This window comes from Electrophorus electricus, chromosome 17, assembly GCF_041902795.1.
Source record: "Electrophorus electricus isolate QZ-2024a chromosome 17, ASM4190279v1, whole genome shotgun sequence".
NCBI classification, from domain to species: Eukaryota; Metazoa; Chordata; class Actinopteri; order Gymnotiformes; family Gymnotidae; genus Electrophorus; species Electrophorus electricus.
The window spans coordinates 20,620,122-20,636,851 of NC_137513.1; the positions used below are offsets into that span (position 1 = coordinate 20,620,122).

Below are 16,730 nucleotides of genomic sequence, written 5' to 3' on the forward strand. Positions count from 1 at the left end.
GCAGCAAGAAGTTTGACATTTATATCACATCATTGTGTGATCTTATTGGCAGGTTGCAAGCTAGAAACCCGATTATTGCCTGACTCATGTAAACCTGGAGTTTTTCCCAATATCTGAATACCCAAGTGCATGGAAATGTGTTGATTGGATTACTAACAAAATCTGATTTTCTGCAGTTATCAGATTATTAAGTGCATTTACATGCAGTGTTGACCCGTGTTATCTCAACTACTCAGGAAATTAACATCAGCATGAATTGTAAAGTTGAGTTTGTCAGACCACAAAACTTCAAAGAACTACTGACAAAGCAACAAACATGCTCCCTCCTATACCGCTGACATCAGGTCTACCATTAATACCTAGGATCTTGTTCATCTCCAAATTTGTGGATTGGTAATATGGTTCCTAAAATCTGGTAATTAATTGCAATAAAATAAAATGGAGAAAAGGTACCCTTTTTATCTTTTTATCTCAAATGCTCCTTTGTGCATATGTATATTGTAAACTCTTGTTGTAAAACCCTTACTCTAAATACACAAATACACACCTGTACATTTGGAGTGCTTCCCTTATATTGTGTTATCTCTTTTGGCTTTAATCCAGCCTCAGCATGTTTAGTATCAAATGACAAATGTGTGAAAAAATTCCCTGATTTATACACTTAAGCTTGCAGCAGTGTTGTTTTACATTTAATTATAATGATGGCCATGTAGTTCTCATTTTTATTGTTTGTCACCTCATAGAAGACATTTATTCCTCTGTTATTTTAACTATGCTTTAAACTGCTATCTTTAGTTGGGTGTAAATGAGGACAAGCAAAAAGCAAACATCAAAGCATATGACAACAAGTATTGTTGCAATAGAACTTATTGCATCAACTAACTGGTCTCAGGTGTACTGAAAAAGCATATATAAACTGATGGTTGGGTATTTCATTCTCAGTCGGGTTTGTCAGTGTGGATTTGAGAATATTATATGCTTAAGATTTCTAAGACATTTTCTAAGCAAATACTGTTGAGCATATATAAAGGCAAGAAAATATTTAGCTTCTAACTGATCCTAGTTCTAGATTACTTGACACATACATTAGATTTATTATTTCATTAATATGTACTTAGAAAATATGTCATATTTATTATAAATAGCCATCACAGCTTGTAACAAGAGTTGGTGTGTTAGGATGAGACCAATGTAATGGCATTATGTGAGCTTCACTATCAATATTTGCTCTGTTTCTAGCTCACCTCAAAGTGACCTGCTCTCACTGACCTGTCAGCTTGAGCATTACTGTGACTCCAATGTAATAGCACAGTGTTTTTGTGACCATAATTCTATAATTAAGATAGCCTGTGGTGATGTTAAGCATGTAATGCTACTTAATTTTACTGTGGCTATGACAGTGCTGATGGGACCCCTCGCTTTCATCACATTCACCTGCATAGCAATCATCATAATGGTTTTAAAAATAACCAGTGTTCAAGCAATGTACAAAACATTCTCCACATGTAGCCTTCAGCTTCTTGTTATATGCATTTACTATGTGCCCCGGTATGTCACTTATATTACTGACCAAAAGGTTCAAATGAACATCAGTGCTCGTATTATGATTTGTATGTGGTATAGTCTGTTTCCCCCTCTTGTCAATCCAGTGATATTTTGCTTTCAAACTAAGCAAATCCGAGATGTTTTCATGATGAAATTAAAAAAGATCATGTCCAATCATCAACTGAAATCTTCAGGCTGAAAAAAAGGATTTGGGACACGACTGTAGTGGACATACATTATGTCCACATGGAAATTTTTATAAAAATCTTCCTTCATAGTTCTCAGATGTTTGCACAGTCAGTACTAAAAGCATATTCAGTTGAGTGATCAACTAAAAGTACACCCAGACTGAAAAAACAAAAATGTTTTCAGTACCCCACTTCAGTACACTGTAAAAAATAAAAAAACAAAGTACTTAAAATTCTACACAGCAAATTACTTCACAGTTTTTAAGACATAAAACTTTAAAGTGTACTTTAACAAAGGTAATGTCCATTAAAAACAGACAAGCTTATTGTAACACAACGCAGCATGAGTTGTTGTTTTGGTGGTATTACAGCGGACTTTAGCATGAACACTTGGTCTCACCTTGATGGTAAGTGAAAGTCCTCAACATTACATTAATTGGTGGCTAGAAATGTTGCATATATGTCTATGTAGGACCAGCCAGTCAAAGGGTCAGTATAATGTGTCTTCCTTAATTTGGAACTCAGAACTCAAAAATTGTCCAATACCAGCTAGTATATGCCACTCTCTGAATATCTTTATATCATTAAGTCATTAAACGCTGAACTTTTTAACTGTTATTGATTTTCCTTGTTATTGAAGCTATTGAAAATTGTAATTAAAAATAATACTTTTCCCTGCTAATTGAGATTACATAAACTGCTAACTGCATATTTAGCAGATGCTATTATCACTATCCAAGTTTAATATTACCATTAACATTAGACAAGTGATAAGTGTTCGGTAATTTTGTAGACTAGTTATACACCATGATGTATTTTCACATAACCACATACCTCACAAATGAATGTGTTGAAATAGTACAATTCTTTATATATTGAGCATTCAGATTTTGTAAACTTACCATAATGAGCAAACATTACCATAGGGAGTAAATTAAATTCTTTACTGTTGCAATGACATATTATTTTGAATAATATTGCTCTTTGCCCAACAGGCATTATTCCATACCCTTACTCCAAACCTAGCAGGTGGTGGGCATACATAGGCTAAATTTCTGGCATTTAGCTGACCTTATATCCAAAGTGACTAACAATTATGACTGAATACATCTTCAGCAATTGAGGGTTAAGGGCCTTGTTTTGGGACCAAACAGTGGCAACTTGGAAGTAGCAGGGATTGAACTGGCAACTTTCCAATTACAAGTCAAGTACCTTAACCTTAACCACTGAGTTACCACTGTGACGTGGTGAGTGTAGCCTCCCACAGTGCCCCTTTGAGTTGAGGCAGACCGGGATGTGTGATGTGTCCAGCCACCAGCCACTCACAGACAATCACTACAGGTCTGACTCCAGGGGTTGGTCCTTGTAACACCCTCCCAGGCTGTGTACCCTGTCTTTTCTAAGTGTCTACTTCAGAAGACTGTTTTTTTATGGATGGAATTTCCTGAAAATTGAACTACATGTACAGAGAGAAGACAGTTGACATTTTACATAACCAGTACATGAAATATGCACTTAAGTTCTAATCAAAAGACAATTTTGATTTGTAGATTATACTCTATGGACACATGTAATATGTACTTTCTATATTAGTAAGGGTTAAGGTTATAACTCAGCCTAACAGTGACTAATCCTATTCAAGCTCCAACTCTGATATATTACTGGCCACACACTCTAAACAGACCTCAGAGTCAAAAAAAGCTAAAATGACAATGCTATAAGGAAAATGGCAAACATGATATGTTGGAATAGTGAGAAGGCAAGGTTTATATGGTTTATACCACAGACTATAGAAACAACAAAAACCAGTATGACAAGAAAAACAGCTGGATATAGCACATGAATTGCCCACAAGTCCATATGCTCCACAAACCTCTCTCACCATGAAAGATAGCACATGGCGAATGGAAAAGGTCCAAAAAGGTTCAGCTGTCCATATAGTCGACATGGGGAAAATGTACCTGTGACCGTGTGTGCAAGGCATATTAGTATAGAGAATTTGGATGTGGGCTCATCACTGTTTGTCGTGACAGCAGACAGGACAATACACAATATCTGGAATGTTCCGAGCATGAACAGAGACAGAATCGAAAGCAGTGTAATGAATGAAGTTTAATAGAGAACACATGTAGTCCACATTCATAATCCAAATATACTTGCACAGGTCAAAATCCAGAAGAGCAGTACATGAAGCAACCAAAACTGACAGGGAACAGGCAAAGAGGGTCATCGAATGAAACGTGGAGTTCCAATAAACCTGAAGAAACTGACACGATAACAAGCAGCTCAGAACTATAACATGAGTTGATGAGACATTGGGGTTTAAATACAGAGACTTATGAAGACTAAGAAGATACAGGTGAAGGTAATAACATGAATAGATACTAACAAGGGGGTGTAACAGAATGAAACCAAAATAAGGAAACACAAGGAAGCAAAATCAGGAAGTAAATAAACATACTGGCAGTGCTGTGAGAACCACGACGTCAGGTATGGGTGAACGTGATAGTAGTCAAGTAGAAACAAAAATGTATATTCATCTGTGTCTACTATCTTGTAAAAATCTAGAGAAAAATATTACCATTCTATTTTACAAATTCAGAGTAGTCTGTGATATCAAGAACAAGTTTAATTTTATTACTAATATGGCAGTCTTTCATGAAACCATTTTTATTTCAGTGATAATAAGATCAAGGATCAGTTTCTATATATAAAAACACAATCAGGGCAATGTAGTCAAAGGTTTACTTGGTCATTTATCACATATAAAGGGCTTTTAACTGGGTTGTGGGATTGGAGTAATAACTTAAAAAATGTAAAAATATATAACATTATATATTAAGTATATGAACACCAAGAGGGTTCCTTTACTTTGTGAATTACAGAGCTTCTTTAATTTTGGTTTGTGAAATAGTTGCATGATGTAGAGATTTAGAATCTGTATAAATTGTGAATGAAATAATAATTTTGTTTCAGAAAATTATTTTAAACAGATTCAAAAAAAATTTCATAGAATATGGAGAGGACTTAATTAATTAATTTAGTGGCATTATACTTTCACTACTGATGTCAAGGTATGGCTAAGAGTTTATTTTGTAATTTTCTGTCTTTAAGGTGAGAGATCTATCTGGTAGTTTTCTTTTGCCTTCTTTGAGCCTTTTGGTAATTGTTCAAAATAAATGCACCTTTTATTAATATAAATACATTTGGTCATAAATACAAATACCTTAAGCTCAAAATGCACAAATGGCACATTTGAGAAAGAGATGAATCCTGACCAAGTACCGGATCAGTGACCACCACCTGGCCATAGAGACAGTCGGGTATAAACAGTTCTGTTCCACAGAGAGAGAAGAGTGTGTGCTCACCGAGAGAGCAGCGAGGTGGAAAGTGAGATGCACTTCCTCCTTCACAGCCAAAAATTCTAAGCTTTTTTATTGCTCTTTTCTTGTTATTGTGGTAATGCTTTGGCAATATTGTACTCTACAATTATGCCAATAAAGTTACTTTGAATTTTGACTCTTGAATGTGTCTGAATTTGCTGTCCATTCAAGAGATTATTGTATGAATGAAACTTGTCTGGATTTCTCTCTATGGTTTCCTCTTTGTCATCAGATCTTTACAATAGCAAAAGTAAAGTTAAAATTATCAGATTACATTAGCATCAAAAGTAAAGTTAAAATTATCAGATTACATTAGCATCAAAAGTAAAGTTAAAATTATCAGATTACATTAGCATCAAAAGTAAAGTTAAAATTATCAGATTACATCAGCATCAAAAGTAAAGTTAAAATTATCAGATTACATTAGCACCAAAAGTAAAGTTAAAGTTATCAGATTACATTAGCATCAAAAGTAAAGTTAAAATTATCAGATTACATTAGCATCAAAAGTGAAGTCGAGCATAATAGACCATAATACATCGCCAACAAATGTGCTCTCTCCTACCCCACTGCCATTAAATCTACTATTAATACCTAAAATCTCCTGCTACTCAGTTCATGGATTGCTTATGTAGTTCCTATGCTCTGATAATGGTTTACAATGAGGGGGAAAACATTTGGAATGCTTTCATACACAACATACAACCTAAGGAATAAGACATACAACTCACAACATATGTGCTCTCTCCTATCCCACTGCCATCAGGTCTACCATTAATGCTTAGGAACTACTACTCAGTTCATGGATTAAACTGAGGTCTGATAATTATTTACAATGAGGAAGGAAAATATTTTGAGTTATATTGTTTTCTCTTTTTCCCCTCCATTCATCCTTAATATTTTGTATATACTAAACAATAATGAAAAACATGTTCCCTGATTTACTCACTTAAGCTCCAGTGGTGTTTTACATATAGTTATAATGCTGGCCATGTAGTTCTCATTTTTACTGTTTGTTACCTCATGGAAGACATTTACCCCTCTATTACATCACGTATGCCTTAGCGTTCTTGAGGGATAAATACTGCTGTTCTTGGTGTAAATTAGAACAAGCAACAAAAACAAACATCAGAGCATGTGGTATCAAGTACTATGGCATTAGCATATAATAGTATTACATCAACTAGCTGGACTCAGGTGCAAAGGAAAAGCATATATAAACTGATGTGTGGGTGAATCAATCTCAGTTGGGTATTGTCAGTGTGAATTTGAGGATAGAACTCTACAAGTTCTGTTGATCATACATGAAGGCAAGAAAATACTTACCTTCTATATTACTGGATACATTCTATATTACAGTTCTATATTAGTGGATACATAAAATAGATTTATAATTTTTTTAAATTGTGCACTTAGGAAAAAAATGTGATGGATTTATTATAAATAGGTAATAACAGCTTGTACATTTCTCTTAATAATTTCATTAGTATAAGTAAGTTTAGTATTCTTGGAACATACAACCTAATTTACTGTTTAACTTGTAAAATTGTAAAATTACACCATGCATTGTCTAAGCATTTTATCAGGTGTATTATCAGATGGATTTGCAGTGCTGAAAATGTTTAATATTGTAACCTAACCTATTTTTTATTTCCCACCTTAAATTGCAGGGAGTAGACACCCCAGTGTTTCATTTGTTTGTTCGGGTGTATTAGCAGGTGGATTTGGAGCACTGAGAAAAGTTATGGACCAACATGCTAATTCAACAACAATTACAGAATTCTTCCTCCTTGGATTTCCAGGACTCCTTCCAGAATATTATGCAGCAGTTGGAACCCTTCTCCTCTTCATTTATCTCACACTTGTAGGGGGAAACATTTTCATTATTGCATTTGTGTCTTATGAAAAGAGCCTTCAAAAACCATGCTACCTGATCTTCTGCAATCTTGCTGCAGTGGACTTTGCTTTTGGAACCACAACAATGCCTAAAATCATTGCAAAATATTTGCTTAAAGATGAAACAATGCCATTCCATGCTTGCTTTATACAAATGTTTTTTGTCCATTATCTGGGGTCTGTCACATCTTTCACTTTGCTATTAATGGCCGTTGACCGATTAATCGCTATATGTAACCCCCTCAGATACCCTGCACTTGTTACAAACCATTCCACAGCAATTGCATGTCTACTGACCTGGGTATTTCTAATCCCACTGGCAACAACTGTAGTTCTAAAGACAATAGCTGAGCACTATTGTGACTCCAATGTAATAGCACAGTGTTTTTGTGACCATAATTCTATAATTAAGATAGCCTGTGGTGATGTTAAACATGTAATTCTGCTTAATTTTACTGTGGCTATGAATGTGCTGATGGGTCCCCTCGCTTTCATCATATTCTCCTACATAGCAATCATCGTAATGGTTTTAAAAATAACCAGTGTTCAAGCAATGTACAAAACATTCTCCACATGTAGCCTTCAGCTTCTTGTTATATGCATTTACTATGTACCCCGGTGTGCCGCTTATATTACTGACATAAAGGTTCAAATGAACATTAGTGCTCGCATTATGATATCTATGTGGTATAGTCTGTTTCCCCCACTTGTCAATCCAGTGATATTTTGCTTTCAAACTAAAGAAATCCGAGAGGTTTTCATGATGAAATTAAGAAAGATCAAAACCAATCAGCAACTGAAACCTTTTTTAGGCTAAAAAATGTCATTGTGACACGACTGCAGTGGATATACTTTTCAGTGGAATTTTCATAAAAATATTGGTTAAATACTTTTCCTCTTAGTTCTCTGATGCATGCACAGTCACAACTGAAAGCATCTTCATTTCAGTGATCAGTTCAAAATATCTCCAAACTAAAAACACAAATATGTTTTCAGTTCACCACTTCAAATGTACTGGAAAAATAAAAAAAGCAAGATAAACTTTTATTGCAAATTATGTCACTGTTTTTAAGACACTGAAGTTCAAACTGTACTGTAACAAAGCTAATGTCCAATAAAAACAGGCAAATTTGTTAGGCATGCTGACTATAATACAATGCAGCAAGAGTTGTTGTTTTGTTTATATTATAAAAGACTTTATTATTAACTCTAGGTCTCAGCTTGATGGTAAGTGAAAGTGATCAACATTTTGTTGTCTTTCTGGGGGCAGAAAGTTAACATATTAGCCTAGTAATCAGAAGGTTCCTGGGTGATGCCCCACCACCACACTGCCACTGAGCAAGGCCTTTAACCCTGACTGTGCTCAGTCACAATTGTAAGTTGCTTTGGATAAAAGTGTCTGCTAAATGCCATAAATGTAATTCAACATTATGTTAATTGGTCACTAGATGTGTTGTCATTATGTAAATGTAGCACCAGAGTGTCAGTATAATGTGTGCAGACTTCCTTCACTCGTCTTGGGACAGCAAGGCTATAGTCACAAACTGAACATTGAGGGGGATCAAATCTACCTGAGGGGCAGGGAATTCACTAACTCATGAGATGAAATAATAATAATAATAATAATAATAATAATAATAATAATAATATATTATCTTCAAAAAACAATACATAGATTTCTGGATATATGAGTATTGTAATACTTTATTAGTCCCTGAATAATAATAATAATATTATTATTATTATTATTATCATTATTATTAAATTTCTTTCATTTATTTTTAGTTATCTATTTAATTGGTTTATTGATTACCACATTTTATTAATTTAAAATTAGGGCTTTTCTTTATAGTTCATATTTGTTTTTTATCTATTATGATTATGATTATAATTATTATCAAATATCTTACATTTAAATATCTTAAATTAACATTAGGATGAGATAGTTATGATGTCATTACTTGGTCTTGACCCTCAATGCTTCCTCCTTTACGCACATGCCTCCATATCACCTGCTCTCCCTCTCCTGTGGAGAGTGCTCTGTCCAAACTGAGGAAGAGAACCAGGGGTGCATAGAGAAAAAAAATAATAATATAGATAAATATATATATTCTATGTATGTACAAAAATATATTAACAATGTATGTACAATATATGTATATTATGATTATATACACAATGTACAATGTATATGGTTGAGTATATATGTACACAATCTACAGAATGTACAGATCCATTTTGTATAAACCATATCTACAGTAGTTGTAACAGGTTAATTGAGTATAAATCTAAATCTATATATACAGATGTATATATACTTCTTTCTCTTTACTCTGAATGTTATCAGAGTGGACAGAAAAGAAATATCATCATTAAACTAGTGACAAGAAAGAATCTTGATACATATATGAAGGCTAACAAGAGTTTGTGTGTTAGGATGAGACCAATGTAATGGCATTATGTGAGCTTCACTATCAATATTTGCTCTGTTTCTAGCTCACCTCAAAGTGACCTGCTCTCACTGACCTGTCAGCATCCTCAATCGTGCCCTCTCTCTCTACTTTTAATGAACCAGAGTGAACATGGAAAATATCATCAGCAATCAACTGGCATTTCTTGCCATAATGCTCAGGAATGGATTAATGATAATTTCTTATCTGATTGGTAATTATTATGTCAGGAAAGACTGACTCAACTCTTGTACACCTCTGTTCCATACTTATATCATCTAACTAGTACTCATTTTCTCACAGCTCGTCCGGGTTTTCATTCGTCTCCATGGTTCCCTGTCTCCTCCCCTTTGACGCCAGCTGTTCCTAGTTTGTCCTTGATTGTAATGTTATAAAAACCTCGTCCCTACGTATCTTGTTTGTTGCTCATTGTCTTTGTCATAGAGTATCTTTCATGGTTTCTGGTCAGTCTGATTTCGTTTGGTTACCCTTGCTGCATGTTGCTTTCCTTGTTTAGTTCTGTATCTTCGTCGTCAATATTGTTTGTTCATCTTATGTAGCCCGGTTCTGTGTTGTTTCCATTTGTCTCTCTTTATGTTCACTGTTATGTTTTATTATTGTTGTTCTCCATTAGTCTTTCCTTAATGTTTTATTTCCTTGATGCCCATTTCTCGCCATCACCCTGTTATCATATTATTCATCTGTTAGCCTGTTTGTTCTTCATTCTATTCTGTATTGTTAGTCTGTGTCGATTATTAAACGTATTATTTATTCTATTTAATCAGTTTGGTTCCTTATGGCGTTGTCACTTCGGACATGTGTTCGCTCTCCTCCCCCTCCCGCGTTACACTGTTATTCGTGACTTAAAGTGAATAAAAGATGATATTAACTGATAAACTAATAAAAATCTGCTTTCACTTTTTCAAACTAACACTAATAATGGCATTTACCATAAGCAGGTACAGCTACACGATATTATATGAATATACAATATATTAAAGCTGCCACACTACATATTCAAATGCATCACTACAATGACATTAATGATACTTAATGTGGGATTTATAACAAATATAGCTAACTAAATATAAGTACATTACCGTTAGTTGAATATGCCCATGACCACTGATGGATGCTGCACGAATGTGTGGCTAATTGGCTAACTAACTCACCTAGATTAACTTTCCAGGTAACTTTAGATATGATAGCTAACGTCAGTTGTGATTGTTGCTTGATTTAACATTTGCAAATTGCCTCAATTTCACCAAAAGGTTTTGTTTCCACTTCATACAATTGCTGACTTTTTTTAGTAAAATATTATTTATTTCTACAATTACAGTTGTATTGACATTAATGTTACCTTTTCTGGCTTGTGAGACGTTAATCAACAGTGCTGATATGGTGTTACAGTGTTACAATAATACGTGTCCCCCAGCAGCAACACTGGCAGCTCCTAACACTGCGCAAAGTTGATGAATGGAATCAATGTATTTTTTTTTTTTACCTCCGTATATTGTGGGGGACATTTTGAGCAAACTCTGACATCTGACTGGTCACATACACTGGAAAATAAATAAATAAAAATATAGACTTATTAAGCTTATATTAATAAGCACAAAGTTCTTATACAGACATACATTTTTCAACAAAATCACCCAATTAGGAAACCAAGAAACTGAGGCTCAACTCTCATTTCAGTGCAAAAAACACCAGGGTTTGGCACTTTCAGCAACAATCAAAAATACTTCAGAGCCAGAAAAAGCTAAAAAGACATAGTTATTGAAAAAAATGTCCCTCTCATTTGTTCTCCGGTCTAAAAACAATGAGGAGCATATGGAAACCCAAACTAGGAGCTAGAAAAATGAAGGAACAAACTTCCAGAGTGAAGTCATGAACAACTTATCAACACATGGAGAAGGAAATACTCGGTATAGAGAGGGTGATAAGGTATAGTGAAGCCACGAGTGAGCAAACATGACATTGCAATAGTGAGAAGGCAAGGTTTATATGCATGGGGGGAAATAGAAACAGGTGCATTGTTTAGTATTGCATATAGTCATGGCAAAACCACAGAGTATAAAAACAAAAATAACCACTATGACAAAAGAAAGACAGTGGGCTACAACACATTAATTACCCACAAGTCCACATGCTCTCACCATGAAGGATTAAACATGGTGAAGGATTAAACAAAGGCTCATCTAACCATATAATCAACAAGGGGAAAGTTGTATCTGTGGGCTCATCTCTGTTTGACAGTATGCAGGACAATACACAGTAGTCAAGTCGAAACTAAAATGTATATTCATCTGTGTCTACTAGCTTGTAAAAATCTCGAGAAAAAACACTACCATCCTATGCTACAAATTCAGAGTAGTCATATATAGTCATACACAGTATGACTCGCAGTGAAATGGTGGAGAGTGCTCTGTCCAAACTGAGGAAAGGAAACAGGGGTGCATAGAGAAAAATGTATATATGCAAGATAAATATATATACTCTATGTATGTACAAAAATATATTAACAATGTATGTACAATATGTGTATATTATGATTATATACACAATGTACAATGTATATGGTTGGGTATATATGTACACAATCTACAGAATGTACAGTGCAGGTGTAATATGGTTGGGTATATATGTACACACTCTACAGAATGTACAGATCCATTTTGTATATTAACATATCTACAGTTGTTGTGTATCTACAGTTGTTGTGTAACAAGGTAATTGAGTATAAATCAAGAACAAGTTTAATTTTATTACTAATATGGCAGCGTTTCATGAAACCATTTTTATTTCAGTGATAAGATCATGGATCCATTTCCATATTATAATGCAATCAGGGCAATGTAGTTAAACATTTACTTGGTCATTTATTACATATAAAGGGCTTTTAACTGGGTTGTGGGATTGGAGTAATAACTTTAAAAAAGCATGAAAACATTTTGAGTTATATTGTGTTTTCTACTTTTCCCTCCATTCATCCTTAATGAATCCAAGTATTATGGCATTAGCATATAATAGTATTACATCAACTAGCTGGACTCAGGTGCAAAGGAAAAGCATATATAAACTGATGTGTGGGTGAATCAATCTCAGTTGGGTATTGTCAGTGTGAATTTGAGGATAGAACTCTACAAGTTCTGTTGATCATACATGAAGGCAAGAAAATACTTACCTTCTATATTACTGGATACATTCTATATTACAGTTCTATATTAGTGGATACATAAAATAGATTTATAATTTTTTTAAATTGTGCACTTAGGAAAAAAATGTGATGGATTTATTATAAATAGGTAATAACAGCTTGTACATTTCTCTTAATAATTTCATTAGTATAAGTAAGTTTAGTATTCTTGGAACATACAACCTAATTTACTGTTTAACTTGTAAAATTGTAAAATTACACCATGCATTGTCTAAGCATTTTATCAGGTGTATTATCAGATGGATTTGCAGTGCTGAAAATGTTTAATATTGTAACCTAACCTATTTTTTATTTCCCACCTTAAATTGCAGGGAGTAGACACCCCAGTGTTTCATTTGTTTGTTCGGGTGTATTAGCAGGTGGATTTGGAGCACTGAGAAAAGTTATGGACCAACATGCTAATTCAACAACAATTACAGAATTCTTCCTCCTTGGATTTCCAGGACTCCTTCCAGAATATTATGCAGCAGTTGGAACTCTTCTCTGCAATCTTGCTGCAGTGGACTTTGATTTTAGAACCAACATTGCAAAAATCATTGCAAAATATTTGCTTAAAGATGAAACAATGCCATTCTATGCTTGCTTTATACAAATGTTTTTTGTCCATTATCTGGGGTCTGTCACATCTTTCACTTTGCTATTAATGGTCGTTGACCGATTAATCGCTATATGTAACCCCCTCAGATACCCTGCACTTGTTACAAACCATTCCACAGCAATTGCATGTCTACTCACCTGGGTGCTTCCAATCCCACTTCTGACAGCTTTAGTTCTAAAGACAATAGCTGAGCACTACTGTGACTCCAATGTAATAGAGCAGTGTTTTTGTGACCATAATTCTATAGTTAAGATAGCCTGTGGTGATTTTAGGCATGTAATTCTACTGTGGCTATGAATGTGCTGATGGGCCCCCTCGCTTTCATCATATTCTCCTACATAGCAATCATCGTAATGGTTTTAAAAATAACCAGTGTTCAAGCAATGTACAAAACATTCTCCACATGTAGCCTTCAGCTTCTTGTTATATGCATTTACTATGTTCCCCGATGTGCCGCTTATATTACTGACATAAAGGTTCAAATGAACTTAAGTGCTCGCATTATGATATGTATGTGGTATAGCCTGTTTCCCCCACTTGTCAATCCAGTGATATTCTGCTTTCAAACTAAAGAAATCCGTGAGGTTTTCATAATGAAATTAAGAAAGATCATAACCAATTATCAACTGAAATCTTTTTCAGGTTAAAAAAGTCATTCGGACATGAGTGCAGTGGACATACTTTATTTGCACAAGGGACATTTCATAAAAATCTTGGTTATATACTTTCCTTCTGAGTTCTCTGATCATTGCACAGTCAGTACTGAACGCATCTTCAGTCCAGTGATCAACTGAAAGTATGTACACTACTACAGAGGCTCAACACTTAATGTATTAGTGTAACGCCTCGAGGTACACAGGATGTGGGGAAGAGGCACGATTGAACATACGTTTGTTACACACACGAATGATACATAAAACACAACACTCACACTCTGTACACCTTACTAAACACCTTTCAAAAACCAACAAACACATTACGACACAGGAGACATATAGACACTAAAGATGATTACACAAAATGTGAAAGAGGTGGATGACACAAGAGGGTGTGGCAACATGGACGAACACACACGCACCAAGATGTTTGGGGAGGGGGCAGGGCCATACCATGACAATTAGCCTAGTAATCAGAAGGTTCCTTGGTCAAGCCTCACCACCACACTACCAATGTTGGGCTCCTGAGCAAGGCCTTTAACCCACAATTGTACTCAGTCACAATTGTAAATTTGCTTTGGATAAAAGTGTCGGCTGCATGCCATAAATATAAATCAAGATTATGTTAATTGGTGGCTAGATGTGCTGTCAATATATAAATGTAGCACCAGCCAGTCAGAGTGACAATATAATGTATGCAGACTTCCTTCTCTTGTCTGGGGACAGGACTTTGAAATTGTCTATGATACAACTGAGTACACGCTGAGTACATACTTCAATACAAACTGAGTACATGCTTCAGTCTAAATATCATTAAATTATTAAGTCATTAAATGATGAAGGCTTTTTTTTACTATTATTGAATGTCCTCATAGCAACCTAATGAAAATGTAATTAAATAAATATTTTGCTGCTATTATCACTAAGTTTAATATTATCAGTAACATCAGACAAATGTAAGGTAAATTCTGTGATGCATTTTCACATATCCACACACACCTGCAAATTAATGTGCTCAAATTGTACTTGTCCCAGTCCCCTTCCCCCGAATGTCTCCTCGTGTGTGTATTCATCAACGTGGCCACGCCCTCCTTATGTCTCACACCTGCTCCTCATTGTGTCATTAGTATGTGTATAAATGTCTATCGTTTATGTGTCTGTGTTGTCGGTGTTTAAATCCAATATCCTGCGTGCTATGTTGTGTTTTATATGTTTTAAAATAAACATATGTTCTTATTTCTGCGACTCATTCCTGCATCCTGCTTAACCTCCTCGTCACAGAAACACAGACCAACGAAGGATGCCTGGGAATGGGGAAAAAAGGAAGGGTAAGAAGGGACATAAACACCTCCAGCAGCCCTTGCAGGGAAGCCCTCCTTATTCCTGGGAACACTCCTGACTCCCACAGCAGGGGAGAGTGCCACTGGGGAATTTGGGGAGTGTGGTCGGGGTGGGGACTCTGCAGAGTTCTATGGACCCACGTCGGGCTACTGGAACTGGTACAATAATGTCTAGTACTCAGAATCAGACTCTGTAGAGTCCTACTACCCTGCAGAGAGACCTTCCATCATCCTGGCATCACTCCAAGTGCCCACAACAGGGGAGGAGGCCACTGTACGATTTTGGAGGGGCCCTGAATATGGTCCAGGGTCGGGCTCTGTGGAGTCCTGCAGAGCCCAGCCAGACTACAAGTCTGTAAGTGTAAGTGGATTATTTTGGTACCATTCCTTAGTTTCGTTTTCTCCACCCCTCGTTTGGTTTTCCACACCCGTCATTACTTTCACCTGTTCTTTGTTTTTAGTCTTGTTAAGTTCATGTATTTAAACCCTGTCTGGTTCCCTTTGTCTTGGCTGTTCATTGTTTGACTGTTTGGTTGTATGGATGTATGTTTTTGCAAGCCTGTATCTGTATGCCTGTAGGTTTGTAGTCTGTGTCTCCTAGTCTGTATGTTTATTGTAGCTTTCTCGTTTCTTAGCCTCTGTTATACCCTGATTCCCCTGTTTGCCTTCGTATGTTTTTGGTTTGCCCTGTATTCTCTATCTCTATGTTGGCTCTATGACTCCAGACTACCCTAAAGATTCCAGACTACTCTAAAGACTTTGGATTTGCCCCTAAGAAATCTTGCTCTTCTCCACACATGCATCTGCCTCCTTACTGCTCACCATTACAGAATGAACATCTAAACAAGGACAAAGCAAGAGAGCGAGACTCTGGGAGGTGGTTGTTCCGCTGGGACGAAATCCCGGCTGTTTCTATACAGTCCGGGTTCGTTACGTCTCAGCACCACCAAACCAGAGACAGCAAATCCCCTGGCACTGTGGGTACACGGGCATTTCGTCATTCTCAGAAAAAACAGGATCCCATGTATTTTGATGGCAACAAGATCCCAGGTAAGCGCCAAGAGTCTCCCTGTCTTGACCAACACTGCAGGAGGGAATGGCCTGCAGCGCAAGGCGTGAGTAGGCGGAGTGAATGCACAGACAATCCATGTGTGCTCAAGCGCAAATGCGAGCTCCCCATAGCCTGTGTCTACTTTGAGAACTGCCGAGAGGGTTCTGTATCTGTGTGTTCCTCCAGGGTCACCCAACCTGCACCTGGGGCTATCTCGCAAGCCACCCAGTCTGTTCCTGTTCCCGGTGTGAGGGACACCATCCAGTCTGATCTTGTACAGTTCCCGGCGTGAGGGTCACCATTCCAGTCTGATCCTGATCCAGTTTCCAGCGTGAGGGAGGCCATCCAGTCTGATCCTGATCCTGTTCCCGGCTGCCCAGCCTGATTCTGTGCCCTGTGTGAA

At 36.2% G+C, this 16,730-nt stretch overlaps 1 protein-coding gene across 1 annotated transcript; it reads left to right on the forward strand.

Moving 5' to 3' along the window:
• Positions 1-6,796: 6,796 nt before the first annotated feature.
• LOC118242558 (olfactory receptor 2AT4-like) lies at positions 6,797-8,026 on the forward strand. Its single transcript, XM_035534333.2, has one exon. It carries the CDS (start codon positions 6,861-6,863, stop codon positions 7,827-7,829), a length of 969 nt encoding a protein of 322 aa, XP_035390226.2. The 5' UTR covers positions 6,797-6,860; the 3' UTR covers positions 7,830-8,026.
• Positions 8,027-16,730: the final 8,704 nt, after the last annotated feature.

Excerpts from the sequence above, each read along its gene's own strand:
- LOC118242558 (XM_035534333.2), top strand. The coding sequence starts at position 6,861 with ATGGACCAACATGCTAATTCAACAACAATTACAGAATTCTTCCTCCTT.